Raw genomic sequence first — 22,924 nt, 5'->3', positions numbered from 1 at the left:
GACTTCATTAAAACAAATGTTTACCTTCTACCTTGATATATACAGGCCCTGCTAAGTAAACCACAGTAAGTTTTAAAAAAATACAAACTTAAGGGGAAGGGAATCAAAACTGCAAAAGTTGCAAAAATGAAGATGTACACATTTTAAAAGAACCATGGCATAAAAGAAAAGTATCTTCCCCTCCCCTTTTAGTAAGGACCTAGAAAGTTACAATGTAAACACATTTCAGTGGCCAAGTTCTTGGGGGAAAACTTTTCACTTTCTGCAATACGATCTCCCATTTTGGAAAAGAATGAAGCTTGAGCCACTTGTTATAAAACAGTGCTATAATATAGCTCACTAACACCAATTTCCAAATTGCCTAAGTTTTATAAGTGCATCTCTGACTCTGTTCTAAAAATATGATATGCCTTCTTGAATATAGTTTGCCTTTTTTAATTCCAGTAAGGGACAGATTAACTGAAAAGGTGCATTTAGATTACAAACCAAATATTTCACAATTCTCTCCAAAAACACAAAGTTAGTTTTTTATTTGAAAAATATAGCATAATTTCACTCTCCAACTAAAGCTATATACTACATGAAAGTATCACAGGGAATAAAAAGCGTAATAAAGTATAAGGTTATTGCTTCCCCTAACTACATTTACTCTTAAACACGTATGCAGATAAGTTTCCATTTTTGCAAAATTAGCAATTTTCAGGTAATTAATAGATTATGATGAGTCACACCGAAATAGATTAGATAACCTTAACACAAAGGGAAGAATCACTAATGAGAACTACTGATGATTTCCAAGGCTTACACAGCCATGTCTTAATTTTTTTTTCTTTTAAAACTATTAAGATTACAAGTCTTTTGTTTTCTTTTTCAAGTAAATTTTAAATCAAATAGCTGCAGGATTATAAAATATTAACCTGGTCTCTGGTGAAACTCAGGGGGATAGTCAATCCTTGGTTTCTTTCTGCTGTTATGAATATCATAATCTTCTGGTCGACGCCTACACAAATTAGACACATTAGAAATTAAACCAAAAACTGCTGGGAGAACAAACAGTAAAGCAAGAGTTTCTGGCAAAGATAAGCACAAAGAATAGCCCATCATTTCCTTTAAATTATCATCTAAATTTTTGGTGAAAAAAATTATCTTAAAATTCCTAAATTTTAATTCCTCAAACTAATTCCCATAAGCCAAACCTTAAATGTACTGAAAGCAGATATTCTCTGAAATCTCATACTATGATTTAATCTGATCAAAACATGTAAATCACATTTTAGAAGTCTAAACAAAAGTAAATTAGCCATCCTCAACCTAAAGTAAATGTCCAGTTTATAACAAAACACTTTACCAAATAAAGTCTCCATTCAGGTGAAAAAGAAAGGGGGAAAAACACCATACCATCATTATACAATAGGTAACTCTAAAATTTATATATTTAAACTTATTAATGTCATTTTAGGTTAAGTCTAAACAAAATAATCTTTTAAAATTTTTTCCTCTGCTTTGCACAAAATTATACTTTTCACATGATCATACAGAAAACTTGATACTTATTAAAAGTGACTTTACAGGAAAGTTTTAAAGATCATATTACTTCGAAAAACTAATTCTTAATACTACTTAATAACATTTAGTTATTCTTTCCATATAACATTTAGGAGTTAAGGGAATTTTTTTCCAGAGACAATGCCTTAAAACTGGTTTTTATAAATTGGCAAATTATGGGTCAGAGTAACAGTTCATAAAACTAGGTCAAAGTGTATTCTTTAGAAAGTGAAATTTTACTATCTGCAGAGGGCTGCTCTTTACCATCTTCCATAAATCTTAACAGTAAATGTTAACACATGATTAAATACACTTCAATTTACTTAGCATTTAATAAAGAGCTAAACAAAATAAAAACAAAAAATCCAAAATATTTAAGAAATAACTATCTTTTTACCTTTACTGTCGAATAAAAATTCTACATAACCTGGCATCACTAGTTTTTCAACTATTTCTCTGAATACAGACTGCTTTCATTAACTTTTGCAACATGTATACAGTCAAACTGCAAAGTTAAGTGCAATAAATAACCCCAAGCCCCCCAACACAATAAAAACAATTGCATCTACAATAATAAATACTAATAAAATTAAAAGCTGGTTTAAAAAATAAACATACCGCTTTCCTGTAGTTTGGGGAGTGCATTTACGACCGGTATAAAACATGATAGTAACAGTTCATATAGTAGTCCAACTACTGACTTTAAGCTGTAAGCCACATACATAAATGGAGGCCCTGGCAGGCTTGAGAGAAGGTGTAGTGGTGTAATAAGTATAGTTTGCAGTCCTTTGCAAAACTGAGGTAAAAACTTCACTTGTATATACCGTATTGCACTGGAAACCTGTTAGCTTATAACTTCAAAAGACATCTCGGTGCTCAGTCCTTTTAGGCCAAAAATAAGGGGCTCTGCCAGGTTTCCTCCTACCTACTCGACAATGTCCTTTTTAAGCTCAAAGAAATGGGGACTCTTGTTGGATTATCTGTACCTACCACAGGATGTCTCCACCAAAAGGAAACTTAACCAAAGATTTCATCCCATCAACCACACATCCAAGTCTTTAGCAGAATATTTTAGATTTAGCTGTATGCAAATCTATACAGGGAAAGGTGTTGGGTGGAAGGGCTTAAATCAGTCCTTTGCAAAGACTTCTCCAATTCTGTAACAAGTTAAACCCCCTTTTCCTGGAAAATGCTGTTTAGTTCATAAAGTAGTGATCAATAACCATGGCGATCCTCTATAAAACACTTTAAGTCCACAGGTACTGCCAGCATCTGGAAAAGTTGTAAACAGACACAGCAACAGCCCTTCTTTTTGGTTTGTTGCCGGGTCTCCCAGGGCCACTTGATCCCCTTTGGAAAGAACCTATTGTTTTCTGAAGCTCATCAAGATGTATGAATTCTCTGGGTACATGTTAGAGAATATTTGGCAAAGGGGTTAACACATCACGGTGATAAAATATGAAATAGTCCCAATAATGCTCCTCTTGAATATCAAAATAACTTAAAACATTTTATCCTCTAAATGAGGCGTCATCTTCTGAAAAAATATTAGTGATCCTTTATAAAAGTCCCATATCTGATAAGGCTTATCCAGAGACACACCTGAAAGAAAAGGCTTTTTAGAAAATATTAACAATTTTTGCAAATAAAGACTTCCTTCTCTTCCTCCTTTCTAGCCTGTTCTTAGAAACAAATGCCTACCTCATTTCAATTGTATACACTGTATCATCAGTATATTATCTAATCTAAACTGGTTATCACTGTTTAGTAAATAATTTTTTTTTTTGCATAAGGAAAGATCCCCATTTTCCTCTTGAAAAATGACTGAGACCAAGGTGACCATGTGAAATCCTCAATGAAGCCACAAACTAGTCCATGCAGCTTGATTTGAGGATTTTCTCTTTCTTCTTTACCGCAGGACAAACTTTTGACGAATCACATTCCTCCATCATGTTATTCTGATACATGTGCCTATTATCAGTCCAAAGAACGTTTCTAACCTTCCCACATCCCGGACTGGTTCTCGACGGGATGGACGTCCTCTTGATCTGGGTTGTGAATGCATTCTTCTCTTGTGACGCATTTTATGAATGACCTGATACAAGTCAATACTTTCATCGGGGGGAAATAGAAGACAAAGCTTGGTTCCACATTCAAGTTCAATTTCCTAGAAAAGGAAAGTAGCAATTTATAAGACAAAAACAAATCAACAGACTTGTATTTAACTGATGTTCAAGAACAAAATCTGACTTGGAGGCTTCCTTCCCAAGGCTGACGATCGTATGGGATTCCAATAAACTTCCAGATGTATAAAAGCTTTCCTGTATTTATATAAAGGCTAAAAACTCAAAGTGTACTATCTTTAAAATAAAATATACAAATGCAGTTGCTTAAAACTCTGTGACAATCATCCTCTAGAAACAAAGAAATACTTCTTTGTACATAATACAAAAAAACCAGGACAAAGTTGTCCATCTTTAACACAGTGAATAAAAAATGTTAGTTTGTGTATGTGTCAACAACTTCAACAATATTTAGCTGTTAAATGCACTAAGATACATTAGATTAACTACAAAGGCAGACTAACCTATGGGCTTTTTAAAATTAAGTCTTATTTTCAATTACTAACATTTTCACTTAGGAGCAATGAAAACAGTATTACTTCTGGTTCAGAATTGTGAGGGATCTGTGGGGATCAAAGGTTTGAGTTTATTTTATTTTATTTATTTATTTTTTTTTAAAAGATGACCGGTAAGGGGATCTTAACCCTTGACTTGGTGTTGTCAGCACCACGCTCAGCCAGTGAGCGAACCGGCCATCCCTATGTGGGATCCGAACCCGGGGCCTTGGTGTTATCAACACCACACTCTCCCGAGTGAGCCACGGGCCGGCCCTTGAGTTTATTTTAAATTACTACACACTTTTAATTTCATTGTAGATTTGAAAACCCGAGTATACATAATCTTTTCAGAAGGCTTCTTTCTATTCAGAAAACCAGCAAATATGCTAAATGGCAACTCTAAAATGTATTATACGAAGTGCAGAATCCATTAACCAATGATAATATAATGAAAAATTACTCAAAATCAGGCCATTTCGCTTTAAAATTTTTTCCTTCAATTATATTAATTAAAATACCATATAAAGCTACCTATATTTCAACATTAATGGAGGTCTTATTAATCAGTCATAATCACAGTAATCATGAACTACAAATAAGAATAATTTCCCTTAACCTTTCAAACAAATTCTTTCAGAAATGGTTAAAAAATGTCCTTCAACAAAGATTTCTAAACAGGTTGATTAGATGAACGTTAAAGAATAAATTGAAACAAACCTGTCCGTCACGTCCGATCTTTACCGGCTTATGTTCATTCCAAGGATTGGTGAGATGAGCGGACTTAGTGAAGGGTAATTCACGCCTAAATACAAGGTAATATCAATTACATTTTTTTGCAGAATCCTTTTAAAAACATATACTACTACCTCAGTAGTGAATTCCTATAACTGTGATTTAAATGTGACTAAAATTTTAAAAATCACATACACTGATAGTTTATTCCCTACAGAGAGAGCTCCTTGAGAGACTATCTTTCCACATTCTCCAGTTTTCTCAAAAAAGGCTAATACCATACTTAAGAGCACGAGCTTGAGAACCAAGACAATTTGGGGTTTAAACCCCAGCTCACTCTCTTCTTTGAGCCTGAATTTCTTCATTTTTAAACAAGGATATCACCATCTACTTCAGTTGTTTTAAGTAGTTTGTAAATAAAATGACATATAAAATATTAGCTTATCCTTTGCTTCTGTGTACTCAAAAGTCTGTACTTATTAACTGACCAACAAAATGAACCTTAATCAGTTGTTAAAACCAAATGAAAACAGAAGTATCCCCTATTCTTAGCTCAGGGCTGCTTTCCCAGATTCAAGCGTCCTCCCCCATTCAATAAGGCAATTACTCATCACACACTGAAATGGCTCTTGAATTATACAATAAATTATTTATAAATTCACGTTTGTATTAACTATGCCCCCTACTTAAACTCGAGAGCAGTATCTATATTATTTAAATGATAATGGAGTTCCGGTCAAGATGGCAGAATAGACGGTCCCCAGCTTCACTCTCTCCCACAAATCAACCAATTTACAACTATAAAAATGTAACATCAGCCAAGCTGGGGCCACTGGAGCTCAGGGGAAAAGGAGAAAAGACCTACAGAGTTCATGAAGGCGGGAGAAACCACCATGAGAGAAAGAAAAAACTGCTCTGAGCATTTGGGGCCGCAGCCACTTTAAGGCTCCAGCTGCTAAGCTCACGGAGCAGGAGCCAGCAGAAGCCTCAGCTGTGCCCTTCAGATGGAGTTACTTAGAGGCAGCAGGGCAGAAGAGGGCCTTGATGGCCCCCAGGATAGCAATACCACTAATAGGGTTCCCATGGACCCACGCAGGAGCGAAGAGCCAGAACAGCTGAAAAAGGGGAGCCATTCAGAGGCTGGTGAGTCTTCGCAAGGGATGGGCACAGGGCCCACCCTATGGAAAGTGTTTGGAGCATGGGCAGTAGGGGAGACAGGCCCACTGGGAAACACTGGGACACAGCAAGGACAGCTGATCCGCCCCCCAATCTGCACAGGACCACTCAGAGGAGACTGGTCAGGAATATACAATTGCATGGGGTGTGGTTTGATGAAAAAACTCAGGCCCAGATCAGAGTTTCTACACAACCCAGGTGCACCTGGTCTCTGGAGAGCCGAAAGTATCTATAAGATCAACCATTAAACCCTGAGTTGCACAAAAACCCTTCCCTAGGAAAAGAGCAGCAAAGCAGCAATTTAGCTCAACCACAAAGCTCAAGTACTGGTTCCCACAGGAAGTTTCCCCGTTTTAGAAGTAAGCAAAGGACAAAAAATTAGTTACAGCCTAGGCACACCACCAGCACCTTGGGGCCCACCAGCGGACATGAGGCATGGATCCAGGGACCAGACCCCCACCTACAACCACTCACATTGCCAGCACCTCAGTGCCCCACCCAGGGACCCAAGGCATGGAAAACGGGACCCGAGGCATGGATCTGGGGACCAGACCCCCCTCCCACAAGCAGGCACATGGTACCAGCACCTCGGGACCCACCCGTGGAACCAAGGCATGAAGAAGGGACCGGACCCCCTTCCCACAACCAGGCATACCGCACCAAGCCTTGGTGCCTGCCCAGGGAGCCAAGGCTTGGAGCCTGGGACCAGAACCCCCTCCAACAACCAGGCACATGACACCAGCACCTCGGGGCCCACCTAGGGACCCCAGGCATGGAGAAGGGGACTGGACCCCCCTCCCAGAACCTGGCACACCGCCAGTGCCAAGGAGCATGCCAAAAACATCAACTCTCTGTCGGTGGTCCACCACAGCCACCACTTTATAACCATGGCTACCACGAAATCAGCTAGACACTGCAACCACCACACATATGGTCCAGCCACTGGAGTGCACTGACACAAGAAGAGTCACCAGCAGAGATAAAGAAAAGAAGAGGATGTCTCTCTCCACAAAGCCCATTTCAGAATGACAGAAGAATCTGCTCTATGATAATAATATTGGGGGACCTGATCATACCTCTCAGCATTGGACATATCATCTAGGCAATATATGCTAGTAATATTGATTTGATAAACATATCTCAATGCTGAACCCCAAAAATATGTAAAATCAATTTTGATTCAATAAAAATTAAAAATTAAATAAAATAAATAATAATTGACCGGACTTTAAGGTCTCTGAGTCATAAAGCAAAATGGTCTCACCAAACTTAGAAAGATATTCCATATTGTTTTCTTTATCAACCTAGCACAATGCTAAACACAAAGATGACACGTAATAAACAGTTGTTAGTTGCCAAGGAATAATCAGAAATTAGCAGCATTTAATAAGGTTTTATCTACTTGTGCATAAAACAAGTAATGCCAAATTAAATAAAAGCTTTAACTGAAGAACTATTCACTCTAACTACAATGAAACTCTCCAGCCAAAGGACATACAAAGATGAATAAGATAAATAGCACTTGAATCCCCAACCTTTCTTACACAGCCATCAGTCAAAGAAGAATAAACAAGCACACAAAATTATTTTGTAAGAGAACAATTATATGCAGAATACAGAAGCTCTGTTTTGTTTTTAATGGGGGTGGTCATTTATATTTTGAAAGAAAAGTAACTGGAAAACGTTTCATGAAACAAGTGGCACATATGAAATAAGTTTGAAAGAAAAGTGACTCAGGTAAAGCCCCACGCAGAGAGGTAAAGCTGTATTACATGTGAAACAGAGAAGGGCTTGAGTAAAGGCATAATGGAGGAAAAACATAAATAGCTTGGTATAGTGGACAAGCTTACATACCCATTTATTCTAGCCTTACATGAATTTTCTTAAAAGTGAACAATAAAAACCTACAGCCACCAAAATATAGGTAGATTATAGATTATTTCTGAATGAAGTTATCACTGCACAGTTGACCCTTGAACAACACAGGTTTGAACTGCATGGGTCCACTTACTTATACATGGGTTTTTTTCAATGAATACACATCTAGTACTGTGAATATATTTTCTTTCTGATTTTCTTCGTAACATTTTTCTCTAGCTTACTTTATTATAAGAACACAGCAGATAATATATATAACATACATACAACTTTACATTAATTTTATGTTATCAGGAAGGCTTCCAGTCAACATTAGGCTATTAGTAAAGTCTTTCGGTAGTCAAAAGCTATACACAGATTACTGACTGTGCATAGGGTCAGTCTCCCTTAACTCCATATTGTTCAAATATCAAGTGTAATTTAAATATCAGCAATGGAATACCCAAGATCCAAAGTAAAGGCGTATGCCAAGCTAGATGCATCATTTGGTGTTGAGATTCTTTGGTGGCATTGGCTCTAACTAGATTCAAGAGATATTTGCTCACTGTTTCAATAAACTAATCTCAGTCAGGACATCTCAGAGAACTGTGAAGCCTTAGGCAAAACACAGCTCAAGGTAAGTTAAGAGAAATTGCCGGGTCTGTGGTCCGTGCATCATCCTTATTTTATCCTTTTTGCTCAAGATCACAATTACAAAACAGGTGTCATAACAGTTACCTTTTGAGCAGATGTGTTATGAAGCAGCCTATGATATGACTATCTTGAGTGTGAAAGAGAACATATGAGAGACTCTAACCTAAGCTGCTCAGCAAATGAGACAAATTTAACAAAAGAACATAAAATTGTGCAGAGGCTCTTACATGTGAGAAAACGGTTTGGTTATTTAAAGTAGAAATAATGAAGAAACTCTGAAAGAAAAGATTTGGAATGGATGTGAAAGTAGACAATATAAAATATAATCAGTAAATTTAGCTCTTGTTTTGAGCTAATTCCAGCAGCAACTTAGTCACTTTTTATGCCTCCCTCTTATCTGCCAACGTATATCTATGTAGTTTCAAACTTCCATGTGCCCACAAAGTACCTGAGCCATCAGGAATTCAACAGGTTTGTGATGGGTCTCAGGATTCTGTATTTTAACATTCATATTCTACTGATCCAGGGACCATATTTAAAGAAACTTAAGTCTAGGCATTATTAAATCCAAAAGATACATAAATAAAAGTATAATGACCATCATATTTGAAAAGAAAAAATATTAATAGCAGTTACTGTTATTGATAGCAAAGCCCTTAGCATTTATATTTATTAAAGCTTAATCCTTCTAATTATGAGTCAAATGCAATTTCATTTTATCTAGGAAAAAAACTCACTGAGGTTCAAGTGACTTATCCAAGAAAATATCAATGTAATAAAGTACATGCCCTTCAGAACTGTTAAGTATTACAAAATTATTCTCAAACAGAACTTATGAGTATTAAAATTAGAATTTTATTTAAAAATATTATTTCTAGGTAAACCTAAAACTTACTTTAAAACAATAAAAGCACTTTACTGCCCCAAATTTTACACCTGATGGTAGCAGGATGGATTATTTCAGTCTTTATTTACCTCTTCTGTTGCTATTTACATTTCAAACAAATTAGGAAAACAGAAAGTCAATGAAGACAATCATGAAGACTTAATAATCTATAAATAAATTAAATTCATCAATAATGTGACAATAAAAGTTAACAGAACAAATAACATTCAAGACAAAACCTGCTGCAACCTGTCTAAAACTGGGCAATTATTTTCTCTCCTGTTCCCAAGAACGCATTATCTCCAAATATTTTCCAATGATACCAATAATATTTTCTTTGGCCTTTATAATCAGTCACACACGCAAACAAAAATAAATTTTAAAAAATTAATAATAATTAAAATGTCTAACTCTCTGCTAAAAAATAATCACCACCGTGTTTTTCCCTTTAACTTGTCACCAGATTTTTAAACTTTGATTTATAATTACAATTTTAATTTCTAAAAAACTATAAATTCCTACCTAAAAACCCTGGGGGCAACAGTGGAAAGAATATCACCAACAGTTTCATCACCCTAACTCTGTATTCCAGCATTATAACTACATATTTTTTCATCTGTTATATGTTTCCATGTTGTTACATGGATTATTATTCCAGCATATTATATCCAAGAGAAGAACCATAATTTACCTAACCAATTTTCTATTTGGGAGAATTTAGATGGCTTCCAATTTTTCCCTACAGAAAGTAATGATGTGATGAATATTTTTTTGTATATAACTTTTTGCTACTCTATTAACAATCAACCAAATACACTATTTCCACTATATCATTGCCCACATATCTTCATAGTTCTTCACTATCCTACAGTAAAAGTTTAGGCTGGCCACATTACTGTTCATCTTTGCCTTTTTTGGTTCTCTTTTATTACTAACCACGTGATTCATAAAAAAAAAAAAAAAAAAAAAAAAAAAAAAAGATGGCATCCTCCCCAACCCATACGTATCCATACACTCCACAATAGTTTGTTTCCATGTTCTTTCTTGTGCTAGTCTGCTTCCCTGAATATGAACAGCATTTTTCTTCTATATTCTTAACCTATTCCTCCCTGCCCTTCTAAAGCCAACACCCTAAGCCAACTTATAACTCACAAAGAATCCATATCCTCTCAGACAGTTTTTATTTATCTAACATTAACTTTACAGGTAACAGATTTGTGCATGCCATGTAAAGTTCACTTATATAATTATCTTTTTATGTAAAATGATTTGGTAGGGACCTAAAAATAGTAGTTATAACTCACTCAGTATTCAAAGTTTGATTATTTTCCTAAGAAACATAATTGAATCATAATTCATCTAGCTTCGAAAGATCACAAAGCCAACTAAACATCATTTGCTAACTTCCTCAAAAAGCACTAACTGTCCACAACCAAGTTACTGACCACAACTAAGTTGCCTCCAAAATCACGAGCCAAAGGCAGGTGAGGATGTAGAGAAAATGAAACTCTCCTACACTGCTGGTGGAAATGTAAACTGAAACAGCCATTGTGGAAAATATGGAGATTCCTCAGAGAAATAAAAATTGAACTGCCTTGTGACCCAGCAAACCCACTATTGGATATATACCCAAGGGAAATGAAGTCCATGTACTGCAGAGACACCTGCACTCCCATGTTCATTGAAACACTATTCACAATAACCAAGAGATGGAGTAAACTTAAATGGCTATTCAACAGATGGATGGATCAAAAAACGATGGTGTATACATATACACACACACATATTTAAAAAACGAAATCCTGTCTTTTGCAGCAACATGGAAGGAATTGGACACATCATGTTAAGTGAAGAAAACCAGCCACAGAAAAACAAATACTGCATGATCTCACATGTGTAATCAAACAAAAAAAAATATTAGAATTAGTGTAGAATAATGGTTACCAGAGGCCAAGAGAAATGGGGAACTAAAAGGTACAAAGCTATGATATCTATCTTTAGTAAATCAATATACAGTGTATGCTTGTATTGAAACAACAAACTATACTCCACAAATATGTACAATTAAATGTCAAAATTTAAAAATATAAACGAAAGAAAAGTTTTAGTCATCAAAGAGTATGTTCCCATTCCACAGTAACTAAATGATATATTCAGCCACTAATATTACACAGATTACAAGACAATATTCCAATAGATTGTCCAATTCATTTACTGCTAAAGTACTAATACACAGAAAAAAATGAAATATATAAAACTCTTGACTAAATAAACCTTTGCCTTTTGCATCCTACATTAGATTATAAAGACAATGAATTAAGATAAGGCAAGCATATGATGTTCTTTTAATTTAAACACTGTTAAAACATGCTAAGTTTTATGGACTCAAATCAGTCTAGGAATAAAACAAAACAAGGGAGAGTATAATAATCGGAGAGAATAATAAACTAAACTGTGGAGTTTTAACATTATACCCACTGGCAGCCCATCCCAAACAAGGGCAACTTTAAATATCTATATCAAAGTATAAATTTACCTGCAAATCCAGTCAATTTTAAAGACACCTCCCAGCATTTTAGCACTCATTCCTGCGGGAAGCACCCAGTGTATAGGAGATCCTCCATGATGTGATTCTGAAGAAAGTCTTGCAAACCCTAAGGGAATCATATCATAATATAATATGTAAATTCTAACATAATTAATGTTTTTATATGTCCAAATAATTTTTATCCTTACCTTGAAATTTTCCACTTTCTCTGACAGAAAATATTAAGATAACACTCCGTGCAGATCTGAATGCAAGATTTAATTTCTTCTCATTTACAGGCAGCGTGGACCATACACCCTATACAAATAACATAAAGTCCACAAGTGGAAATTAACTACAAACCTTTTGTGTTTCCAGTTATATTTGCAAAAAAGCAAGGCTATGGATTTCAGTGTGTTTTAAATTAAAGTAAGGTATAATGAAGAAAGATTTTATTCATCAGCTGTCAAAATAATGTAATAATAATTTATTTTTAAAACTTGGGAAAAATATGAAGAAAATTAGCAACTTTACAAAATCATTAAAGCAACTAATAAACACATTGGAGGAAATTTAAACCTTAAGGGCTAGAATTCTTTATAGTAAAACCAATCACTTCCATTATTTTAAAATCACAACTATTTTTGGTGGTAAATATATGCTATTTGAAGGTAAATCAAAACTTGTATATCTGTCTTCCTGAAAAACCATGCTTAACAGATAATTAAAATTACTGTATTAATAAATGCATAAGTGAAGAATTTCTCTAAATTCTGGCATTTCTCAGTTTCTATTTAAGTTTAAAATGTTACATGTCAATAGTTTGGCTGAAGAGGCCTGAACATTACCTAGAGCTAGAACACAGTTTATTAATTCTGAAGTATTTTAACCTATTCTTCACTCATAAAAGATAAAAAGGTACAAAATGATAAGGTAAGGCAGAAGTTCTAATTCAGCTTACACCAATATGCTCACATGATCTACCTCTTCTCATTTATACTAAGTTCTTAATTACAGTCCTCCCTCAGAACCCTCTGGGAATTGGTACCAGGACTCCTGTGAATACCAAAATCCTCAGATGCTCAAGTACCTTAAATAAAATGGCATACTATTTGCATATAACCTAACTTTAGATTATCTCTAGATTACTTATCATACCTAACAGAATGTAAGTGCTATATAAATAGCTGTTATATCACATCTATTTATATTATTTTTTATGGTTGCATTGTTATTTTTTATTGTTTTTTTCTTGAATATTTTCCATCTGCAGTTGGTTGAATCTGAGGATGCAGAACCTGTGGAAACACAGGGCGACTGTACTTCTGCCTAAATCTAATTCAGCTGAGGAACAAGAATAAGCTACCACTAGATAGGCTACCTGGCATATTGTCTTCCTCTGTTTATACAATTTTATTGGTAATTCTTAAGTTAGCAATATAGAATATTAATACTGACAGAAAAATGGTTAAAAAGAAGTTCAAATTTAGTTTTAACTGTCTGAAAAATCAGTTGAAATGGTGCATTTCTCTATTTAAACCAAGAAAAACAAGACATTGTAATAGCTGGTATAACACATAAATGTATTTTTGTAGCAAAAACATAAAGAAAATTAGTATCTAACATCCTACAGCAACTGAGCAATAGCCGTTTTATAGTCTGGGGCAGGCCTTTAAGCTAACTTCCCTTTTCTTCTAAATCCAAGTGATCTTACTTTTAAAAGATAAAAGAAATGCTGCATAAAGGAATGATTTCCTTTCAAAAGGATCTCAAGGTGTAAAATTAGCATCAACATAACACAAAAATTGGTTAACTAAAGAAAATGTTAGCACAGTAAGCACAAAAATCAACAGAAACAGATCTTTTGCAGTATAATATTAAAATAAATAGTATTTACCTCTGAATATTCTAACTCCTAAAATCATCTTTAAAATATTTAAAAGAAAACTCATATTATTATTAAGTGGCCTAACTAACTAAGTGGCAACTGGACTATGGACTTTTAAAGCTTTAAAGAAAGTCAGTATCCTATGCTACTCAAAATAACTCAAGTCCACCTCCCCATTTGAAAATTTCAAGATTAGAATAAGTTTCAACAGAAGTGATGCTAATACCTTAGCTTTGGCAAGAGAGACATTCTCATGGTTGTTACTCTTTATGAGGAAAAATCTTGCATCCTGAAGGACATATTTGAGTTTACTGGTTTGATCTGAAAAAAAGAAATCCAAATTGATTAACCTTAGGCCATTATCACACAAAGAGGGTGTAAACTGTACTAACTGAAATTAGCCCTCCACAACCCAGCTAAATGTTTAAAACTCAACAATCACCCATTCAACCAGGAAAGCTAAGCCACAACATGTAATAAAGCAAAGCTAAGAAAAAACAGGTCGTATTCTGCAAAAAAGTAAATCTAATCTAGTGATGTTCCGATATATCAGATCCAAATTTAAGTATGAAAATGGCATCAAGTTTTACAGATTTTAACAGCTTCGTTTAATGACTGATAACAGACCATTATGCTATTAAAAATATATATACCATCCCACTGTGATTAAAAAAAAAAAAAGAAAAAAAGGAAAAAAAAGCCTGAAATGTTCGGTATTGTTCTAAAAGATATGCACTAAAAAGTGGACATGGGGCTATCTACGTAAGATTAGGTTTTTTCCTTAACGTCATATATCGGAACATTACTACATTAAAATGAACTACTAATGGAGAACCAATAAGGCAAAATAAGAATTTTATGCAGCATGCAATGAAAACAATTTCAAATTTAAATGATACCTTTTCGGACAGCACGAACGGAAGATGATAATTTCTCATGCTTCTTTTCTGAACCTGTATTTAGCCAAAGTACATTTGTTCAGATTGAGCTTTAATAGAGATAAGACAAAATTTCTACAGTCTTGTCACATAAAATTCTCATTCAAGACAAATTATTCTTCCTGGCTCACCCACACACACAAAAAATACTTCTCAATGTGTACGAGTGTTTTGCTTTTTGGGTTGTTTGGATTTTTGTTAAAAATTATATTTGAACAGTTTCCCACTCAGAAAACTAGTCACTGAATCATCATCTTCCAAGAAAAAAAAAAGTGAAAATTCCACTTAAGCAGTAACAGAACAGGATTAAAATAATAGGAAAAAGCTTAGTTTCCTCTAGAATTATTACACTGAACATGCCAAAAATCAGTACTAATGGACATCAAGTTCACGCTAAGCTACAGCCTCCACACACTTTCTAAAGCAGATTACATTAGAATCAAATTTGATGACAAATAAAAGAAAAATGAGAATACCTGCATATGACTCTGATGCAGAGCTTCCACTTCTATCAAAAACAATTGGAGATATGCCTCTAGCTCTCTTCCTTTCCTTCTTTTTCTCATCTAAAAAGAATCCAAACAAGAGTTTTTAAAATATATTAATAGAGAAACTAACAAGGGTAATGAAACAAGAATGTATCATTATGGGCCTGGGTTGGGATAGCCCTTAAGTATTAATCATTGCTTATCTCTCTTCTGATCCCTCAGTTCCCTCAGAAAAAGGTGCTCCATTTTAAAGATGCTGTTCAAAAACTATGGACATTTTTTGTTTTTCCCACCAATTTCAATCAAATAAAAACACATGGATGCAACTGGAAAATCAGTTATCCAATTGCCCTCTATATAAAGGAGACCATGAATAATGTTTTCAAAGAGGAGTAAAAAATTCTGCAACACAAAAATACAATTTTTCCTTCAATGATATTTACTGTATCCTTTCTATGCATCAGGTAACACTGTTCTCAGTCCTTTTTTTTTTTTTAATTACATTGTCATTCTTCATCACAATTTCAATTCTGATTCTATCTCAACATGTTTGAACCCCAAAACCCAAAACAAAGCTTTTCAACTGGAAAAAAATATATACCATAATAAATTAGTGGTTCCCTTCTCACTGCCAGCCATTGCAAGCTTTTGTGTCTTCAATTACATTTCTTATTAACCATTTCCTCTCTGAATTATTGCTCTTAGTTTTAAATTCAATTTAAAATGTATCCCTAAAATTTTAATGATAACCTATGAATTTCTACAAGACAGATGGGAATTTTCAGTACACAGAAAATGTTTGGAATAGCTCAAGAACCGCTTAAGAATCATTTCACGCTTAATTTAGAACTTTATAAGCATACAAACGGTACTTCAAAAAGTTCATGGCAAGATTCACATTATCTTTTAATCTATTTTTCCACGAACTTTTTGAAGTACCCTTCCATATGATGGCATAAAACAGAATTAGGCTCTCCTGTCTGTTTCTTATTATCTTATCTATATACGATAATCTCCTTCATTCCTCAGGTGGGAAGTACAAAGGAATATGAAGAGAGAAAATGCATATACTTATTTCTATAAAAACACTGGAAAGCTGATTATATAATGACAACTATTTAAAAACCTTTAGATAAATTATCTCCTTAAATCCTCACAAACAAGCTCATGAGATATACTCATTTACAGATTAGGAACCCAATTAAAGGGGTGGTTAGGCAACTAGGCCAGGGTACCACAGTTTCTGGGCGGCAGAAGCTAGACTCAAAGGCAGGTCCTCTGGCTTCAAAGTACAAGCCCTGAGCTCTATTCTCATTGAGTGAATGGAAAAGATATTTTACTACTATTCTTGAATGGGGATTATAGGTCTAAATAGTTTTGGGCTTTTTTCCCATTATTTCTTTAAGAAGTCCTAACACGTTTCTTTTAATTTTTCCTTTGTGGATATTTCCTTTCAGGAGTCTAAGCATTATGAATTGATGAAACTGAGAGTAATACATCTCTTGGTGCTGTTTAAAAAGAATACTTGATGGTTCAAAGTATTAAAAGAATCTCTCACCAACATAACGCAATATCAGAAACAAAAGAGCTTGCCAAACTGTTCTTTATACAATGTTAACCCTAGCATTAGAATGAGAAATCTGCAAGAATTTTCATCTTCTTTTTGTATGAATAATTTCCACTACTCTTAAGTTTATGGTCCCTTCCCCCAACTATTATTCTCAGGCTAAAAGAACAATGAAAATGATCTAACAAATAAAGCTTATCAACAATTTGTTGCTTTTATAAGGAAATTACTGAAAATTCTGAGGGAAAAAAAAGGTAAAATAAACTGAAGTCTAGAAAACTTATAATATGGAAACTAAACTATGATCCCTTGTATTTAAAAACTGACATCTCCTAATCAAGGAGCTCCAAATCCACCCCATTTTTTTTTTCACGCATTATAAAGAGCAACTACTCCATGGAAAAAAAATTTCCTGCATACTAAATATAGTATCTCAAGCATGTTTTCCACCTAAGGGATTTTCCTTTAAAAAGGAAAATAAGGGTTCCAGGTTTCTCTTTTAAAACAATAAACCTCTTCTTAACAGAGTTTTGATATCAAGTTTTATTATATAACTACATGCTACCATTCAATTTGAAATGGCCTCTCCACAAAAATAAAGTACCTCATTACAGTGCTGGCACCATCTAGGAGATTGTTGAAAATGCAAATTATTTCAGGCCCTACCCATTTAAATAAGTCCTCCTTGTTTGACTTAAGCAACACAAACAATCAAGTCTAAGAAATAGTGTTCTTAAAAGAGATACCAAAAAGAAGACGCTATACCAAAATGTTCCCTACCCGTGGGTGGTTTCATACATTCATATAAAATCTTTATATACTAGCCAGCGTATATAAGTACCCTGACCTCTCCTTGATCTACCCTCTGAATTTCTCCCCAAAACAGAGGCCCTTTAGCCTAGTGACTTCAACTACCTACTAGTCCTACATTCTGGTCTCATGGATCAGAGAGGGATAAAGATGTAGGACATGTAGCATTGAATAAATGACCAAAGATGGTTATTACCCACTCTCTCCACAAGAATTTTATTTATATTCTTCCATCTTGTACTTTTATACCCAGCCCTCTACAGACCCTATCTTAATCAATCAAACTCACAAGTATGGAATCAGAAGTTTGTGTTCCCCAGGAAAAAAAAAAGAAAAGTTGTTTTGATTCTGTCGCCAAATGATGGAAATGTAGGGGAATTTTTACCACAGAAATATCATTAATACCTAGCAGACAGTTCTCATATGAATATGCTTCAAGTCCATCATAGTGTTTGAATAAGCTGCTGCCCGTTGGTATGGAAATCTAAGAACTTGCAATATTAAAACCTAAAATGCATTTCCTTACAAAGAAAAAATTAGACTTGTGTTCATTATAACACAAACAATTGGTAGCTAGGAAATGCCTTTTCAAAAACATGCAAATTTTATTCAGTATCATTCAAATATATTCATAACATTCAACAGCATGTAGTTAACTACAAAAAAATCACAAGACAATACTATTAATATCCCCATCTCCTCAAAAATTTTATAATTCCACTTAAACATGCTCAAGAATAAAACCAAATCATTTTTTTCTTTTAAAAAAAGAGACAAAACTTCACATATAAAAAGTAGTACCTGACCCATCTGTGCCTGAACCAGATCTGACAGACCCATCTGTGAATGAAACAGATTCAGAACCAGAGTCACTGGCCTCACTTCGAGTGTCATAATCATTTCCCTCCTCCTTCTGGTCTCTCTCATCCTGTTCATATTCTTCTTCTTCCTCCTCCTCCTCTTCTTCCTCCTCCTCCTCCTCCTCTTCTTCCTCCTCCTCCTCTCCATCTTCATCTACCTCTTCATCTTCCTCTGCATCTTCTTCTACCTCTTCATCTTCCTCTGCATCTTCTTCCACTCCTTCCTCCTCATTCTCAGTGTTGTTGCCTTGCTCATCAGAAGAACCACTGCTACCAGTTTCATGGTCAGAACCATATTCTTCAGAGTTCACTTCTTCCTTAGAAGACTGGCTGGATCTGCTTGCACGTCTATCCACTTCAAGTCCAATTCTCTGATGTTTAAAGAAAAAGGAAATCAGCAGTCACATAACAGACAAGGTCAAGGTGAATAAATAGTTCTAAAGCCTCAAAAAGAATTACTTTCTCTTTTATTATCTGCAATATACTACCTCAGAACCATCTGGTGTAGGGGATTTGGCCCTTCTTTCAGGATCCCTTTTCCGGAGACAAGTTTTTTCAGGTTGACCCTTATAAGATTCTCTCGAGGCATTGCTTGATAGACGAATTTTCCGATCAGCATCTAGACGCTTGTTTCTGTCAGATCTTTGATAGTCCTCATTTTTATACTCTGTGACTGACTTTCCTTTTGTACTAACTATTCTTTTGTTATTGCTAACAGACGAGCTGAGTGGCTTAGAAATCAATTGTCTGGAATGGACAGAAGGCTTCTGCCGCTTGGTATCAGTAGATTCCATTCGGTCACTTTTTCTTTTTGATCCTTTAAAATACAATTTAAAAAGACATATAAAAGTATTTGTAGTATTCCATTTATTTCACCAAAGATTAACAGATAATAAGAAGGGTCTTCATAAAGTTTATGGATTATGCATATTATGAAAAAACTATTCATGGGTTGCAAAATTTTTCTACACCAAAATAAACTCATAGTAACTTGTTATAACATGTCTGAACAGGACCTATTTGAGGCACTAAGAAGGACAAAACATCAGTTTGAAAAAAGCCCGTATATCAGAGCAACATGAATCCTGGTAAAATTAAAGCAAAAAAACGCATCAAACTGACGGTGAAGCTTGTGTAAGAATGGTAAAATCACTGATGCTTTACAAAAAGTTTATGGGACCAATCCCCCAAAGAAATCAGCAGTTTACAAATGAATGACTTGTTTTAAGAATGGACAAGACAATGTTGAAGATGAAGCACGAGTGGCAGACCATCCCCATTTGCGAAGAAAAAATTAAACTTGTTCGTGCCCAAATTGAAAAGGACTGATAATTAACAGCAGAAACAACAGTCAACACCATACACATCTCAAATGGCTTAGCTTACACAATTCTAACTCAAAAATAAAAGTTAAGCAAACTTTTTGCTCAATGGCTGCCAAAACTGTTGTGCCCCAAACAGCTGCAGATAAAAGCTTTCAATGGAAACTATAAAAAAGTAGGATCAAGATCCTGAAGCACTGTTTCGAGGAATCAGAACAGGAGATGAAACATAGCTTTAACAGTACGATTCTAAAGACAATGCACAACCAAAGCAATGACTACCAAGAGGTGGGACTGATCCAGTCAAAACAAAAGCAGACTAGTCAAAAGTAAAGGTCATGGGAACAGTTTTTTGGGATACTCCAGGCATTTTACTTGTTGACTCTCTTGAGGGCCAAAGAATAACATCTGTTATTATTAGAATATTTTGAGAAAGTTAGTCAAAACTTTAGCAGACAAACACCACAAAAAGCTTCACCAGAGAGTCCTTTACAATGACAATGCTCCTGCTCATTCCTCTCATCAAACAAGGGCAATTTTGTGAGAGTTCTGATGGGAAACCATTAGACATCCACCATACAGTCCTGATTAGGCTCTTTCTGACTTCTCTTTGCTTCCTAACCTTAAAAAAATCTTTGAAGGGCACCTATTTTTCTTCAATTAATAACATAAAAAGACTGCACTGACATGGTTAAATTCTCAGAACCCTCAGTTCTTTAGGAAGGAACTAAATGGTTGGTATACCATCCCTTACAAAAGTGTCTTGAACTTGATGAAGATTATGTTAAAAAAAAAAAGTTTATATTTTTTATTTTTATCTTTTAATTCCATTTTTCCACAAACTTTTTGAAATCCCCTTGCATATTCAGGGACAAAAACAGCCTCATTTCTTTAAAATGTCTTCTGAAATATTTATACTCTAGAGTTAACCTAAAACATTGTTTTTCACTATTGGAATAAATACATATATTTAAGAAATTTCATGTATTTAAAAGAAAGATTCCTCTTATTCATGCGAAATAGGGTACCAAAGTTTGTTATGTGCTTTTTGGTGTTAAGTACCTCAAGGAACAAGTTCAAAAGCACAGTCATTTCCTTAAGAAAGTGAACCTCCTCTATTTACACTGTTACATTTAACAAAAATAAAGGAAATGTTACATACCCTTTTTCTCATTTTTATCTTGTTCACTCTCTGGATTATACAGTTCATCATCCTGTTCTGGTACTTCAGTCAAAATATCATCTAGAACATTAAGTTCTCCATCTGCAAACAAAATTAAAAATAGGAAAAAGTCAGTATCATTAAGTATTCATTTCTGAGTACTTACTGAGTTTGAGGCCATAGCCTCAAGGAGTTTTAGTTTCAGAATCAAGACACAAAATTGGGGATGTCCTGTTAGCTCATTTGGGAAAGTGTGGTGCCAGTAACACCAAGGTCACAGGTTCGGATCCCCCAACCTGCCAGCCACAAAAAAATAAAAATAAAATAAAATAAAATAATAAACAAGAAATTAAAAGGTACAAAATTAATTCCTATAAAACAATAAAAGGTAAAGGATATGCACAGAGGTCTGGTCTACAAAGCCAGCAGTATACACGTGACAAGACATGAAAAGATACACTGGGGTACAAAAAGAAAATGTCAGAACATCTGTGTTCTTACCTCAAGCTTTACTTTCTAATTTTTGTGATGGTTTTAAAATGTGTGAAATAAATTAGTACAGAAATAATGTGTATAATTCATAAATATACAGTTATCAAAGATGGGTACTCCCCACAAGATTACAAAGGGAAAACTAGTAACTTTACAGTGGAGAAATCTAGGAGATGCAAGCTTAACCAAGTTATCAAGTAAGCATCAGGAGTAATGGTACAAATCAACATCATGGACCTCCTGGTTTGATGCATTGGGAAGAACAGAACAATTCTGTAATATTTTTATGCAAAACGTGAACCTATACATAAGAAAACATCAGACAAACCCAAATTAAAGGGCATTTAAATATGCCACTGCCATGAAACACAAACACTAAGAAACTATTTACTCCATATTAAAGGAGACTAAAGAGACATGATAAATACAGCCCATGACTTGACACATAATTGGGAAAATTGATGAAACCTGAATAAGACTTGTAAGGTTAAGTAGAAGAAAAGTCCTTATTTTTAGAAAGTACATAATTAAGTATTTAGGGGTAAAGATGTTTGCAACTGACTGACAGTTCAGGAAAAGTGGAAGTATGTGTATATCCACACATATTCACAGAAGGAGAGAATGAGAGAAACACAAATGTGATAGAATGGTATCATTTGCAGAATGTGGTTGGAAACTAAAAAAAATTCTTTGTACTATTCTTGTAGCTATTCTGTTTATCTGAAATTATGTCAAATTAAAAAGTTAAAAAAATTCTTGATGTGCTGCACAATCAAAAGTTAGGCGCTTGCTGATATGGATCATAAAAGCATAACTTGTTCAAAGAAGGCAACCATGACTATTTAACATATTCAATGATCACGAAAACTTAGAACTCAGTTTTGTCCTCCAATGCCCACCCTATCCAAAAAGACAAAATAAAGCTTAGAAATATATGCAAATACCACTTTAAATTGATATTTTTAAATAATGCACTAAAGCTAATGATAAATGTTTTAAATGCTAAGTATTCCAGTCTCAAAAATTTCTTTCCAAATTGAAGATGTGGCAAAGGGAATTATAAAGTCATGAAAACTGATGAGACAGAAAAATTATATTTAGGGCTCCAAGCAAAAAGCAAAGCCCACTCAAAGTATAGCAAGGTTTATTACCTAGGTAAAGGTTAGACAGGTTTCAAATTTCCCCAATGCAAGAAAGAAATCAATGACTGAAGAGAACCCAAACAGTTAATACAGGCAATAAGAATACAAGCAAGGTTACACAGAAAATAGAAAACATTTTCCTCTATACTTGGAGGCAGACACAGTTTCTATTTAAGAAAGATATTTGAGGAATTGAAAATGGCGACGGGTCTGGAGCACCCGTGTCAGGAAACAGCGCGATCCTGAGAGCTGTGTGCT

The 22,924-nt window shown here is 34.6% G+C and overlaps 1 protein-coding gene across 3 annotated transcripts in view; it reads right to left on the bottom strand.

Annotated features, from left to right (window-relative positions):
• The window catches only part of YTHDC1 (YTH domain containing 1), a 40,695-nt gene that overhangs the window by 5,428 nt on the left and 12,343 nt on the right, over positions 1-22,924 (bottom strand). For 2 of the 3 annotated variants that reach the window (XM_008582517.1, XM_008582518.1), the window contains exons 2-12: positions 21,033-21,134; positions 19,037-19,365; positions 18,490-18,919; positions 15,300-15,389; positions 14,785-14,838; positions 14,112-14,206; positions 12,207-12,315; positions 12,007-12,124; positions 4,883-4,967; positions 3,546-3,712; positions 918-1,000 (exon numbers count right to left, since the gene is read on the bottom strand). In XM_008582517.1, coding sequence (XP_008580739.1) covers positions 918-1,000; positions 3,546-3,712; positions 4,883-4,967; positions 12,007-12,124; positions 12,207-12,315; positions 14,112-14,206; positions 14,785-14,838; positions 15,300-15,389; positions 18,490-18,919; positions 19,037-19,365; positions 21,033-21,134 — 1,662 coding nt within the window. The remainder of the gene's footprint in view (positions 1-917; positions 1,001-3,545; positions 3,713-4,882; positions 4,968-12,006; positions 12,125-12,206; positions 12,316-14,111; positions 14,207-14,784; positions 14,839-15,299; positions 15,390-18,489; positions 18,920-19,036; positions 19,366-21,032; positions 21,135-22,924) is intronic. The other variant, XM_008582519.1, reaches the window with a different exon arrangement.

Source organism: Galeopterus variegatus, unplaced genomic scaffold (genome assembly GCF_000696425.1).
Source record: "Galeopterus variegatus unplaced genomic scaffold, G_variegatus-3.0.2 Scaffold2660, whole genome shotgun sequence".
NCBI classification, from domain to species: Eukaryota; Metazoa; Chordata; class Mammalia; order Dermoptera; family Cynocephalidae; genus Galeopterus; species Galeopterus variegatus.
Note: the sequence above shows the minus strand (reverse complement) of the source record. Positions and strands in the feature narration are given on the sequence as shown.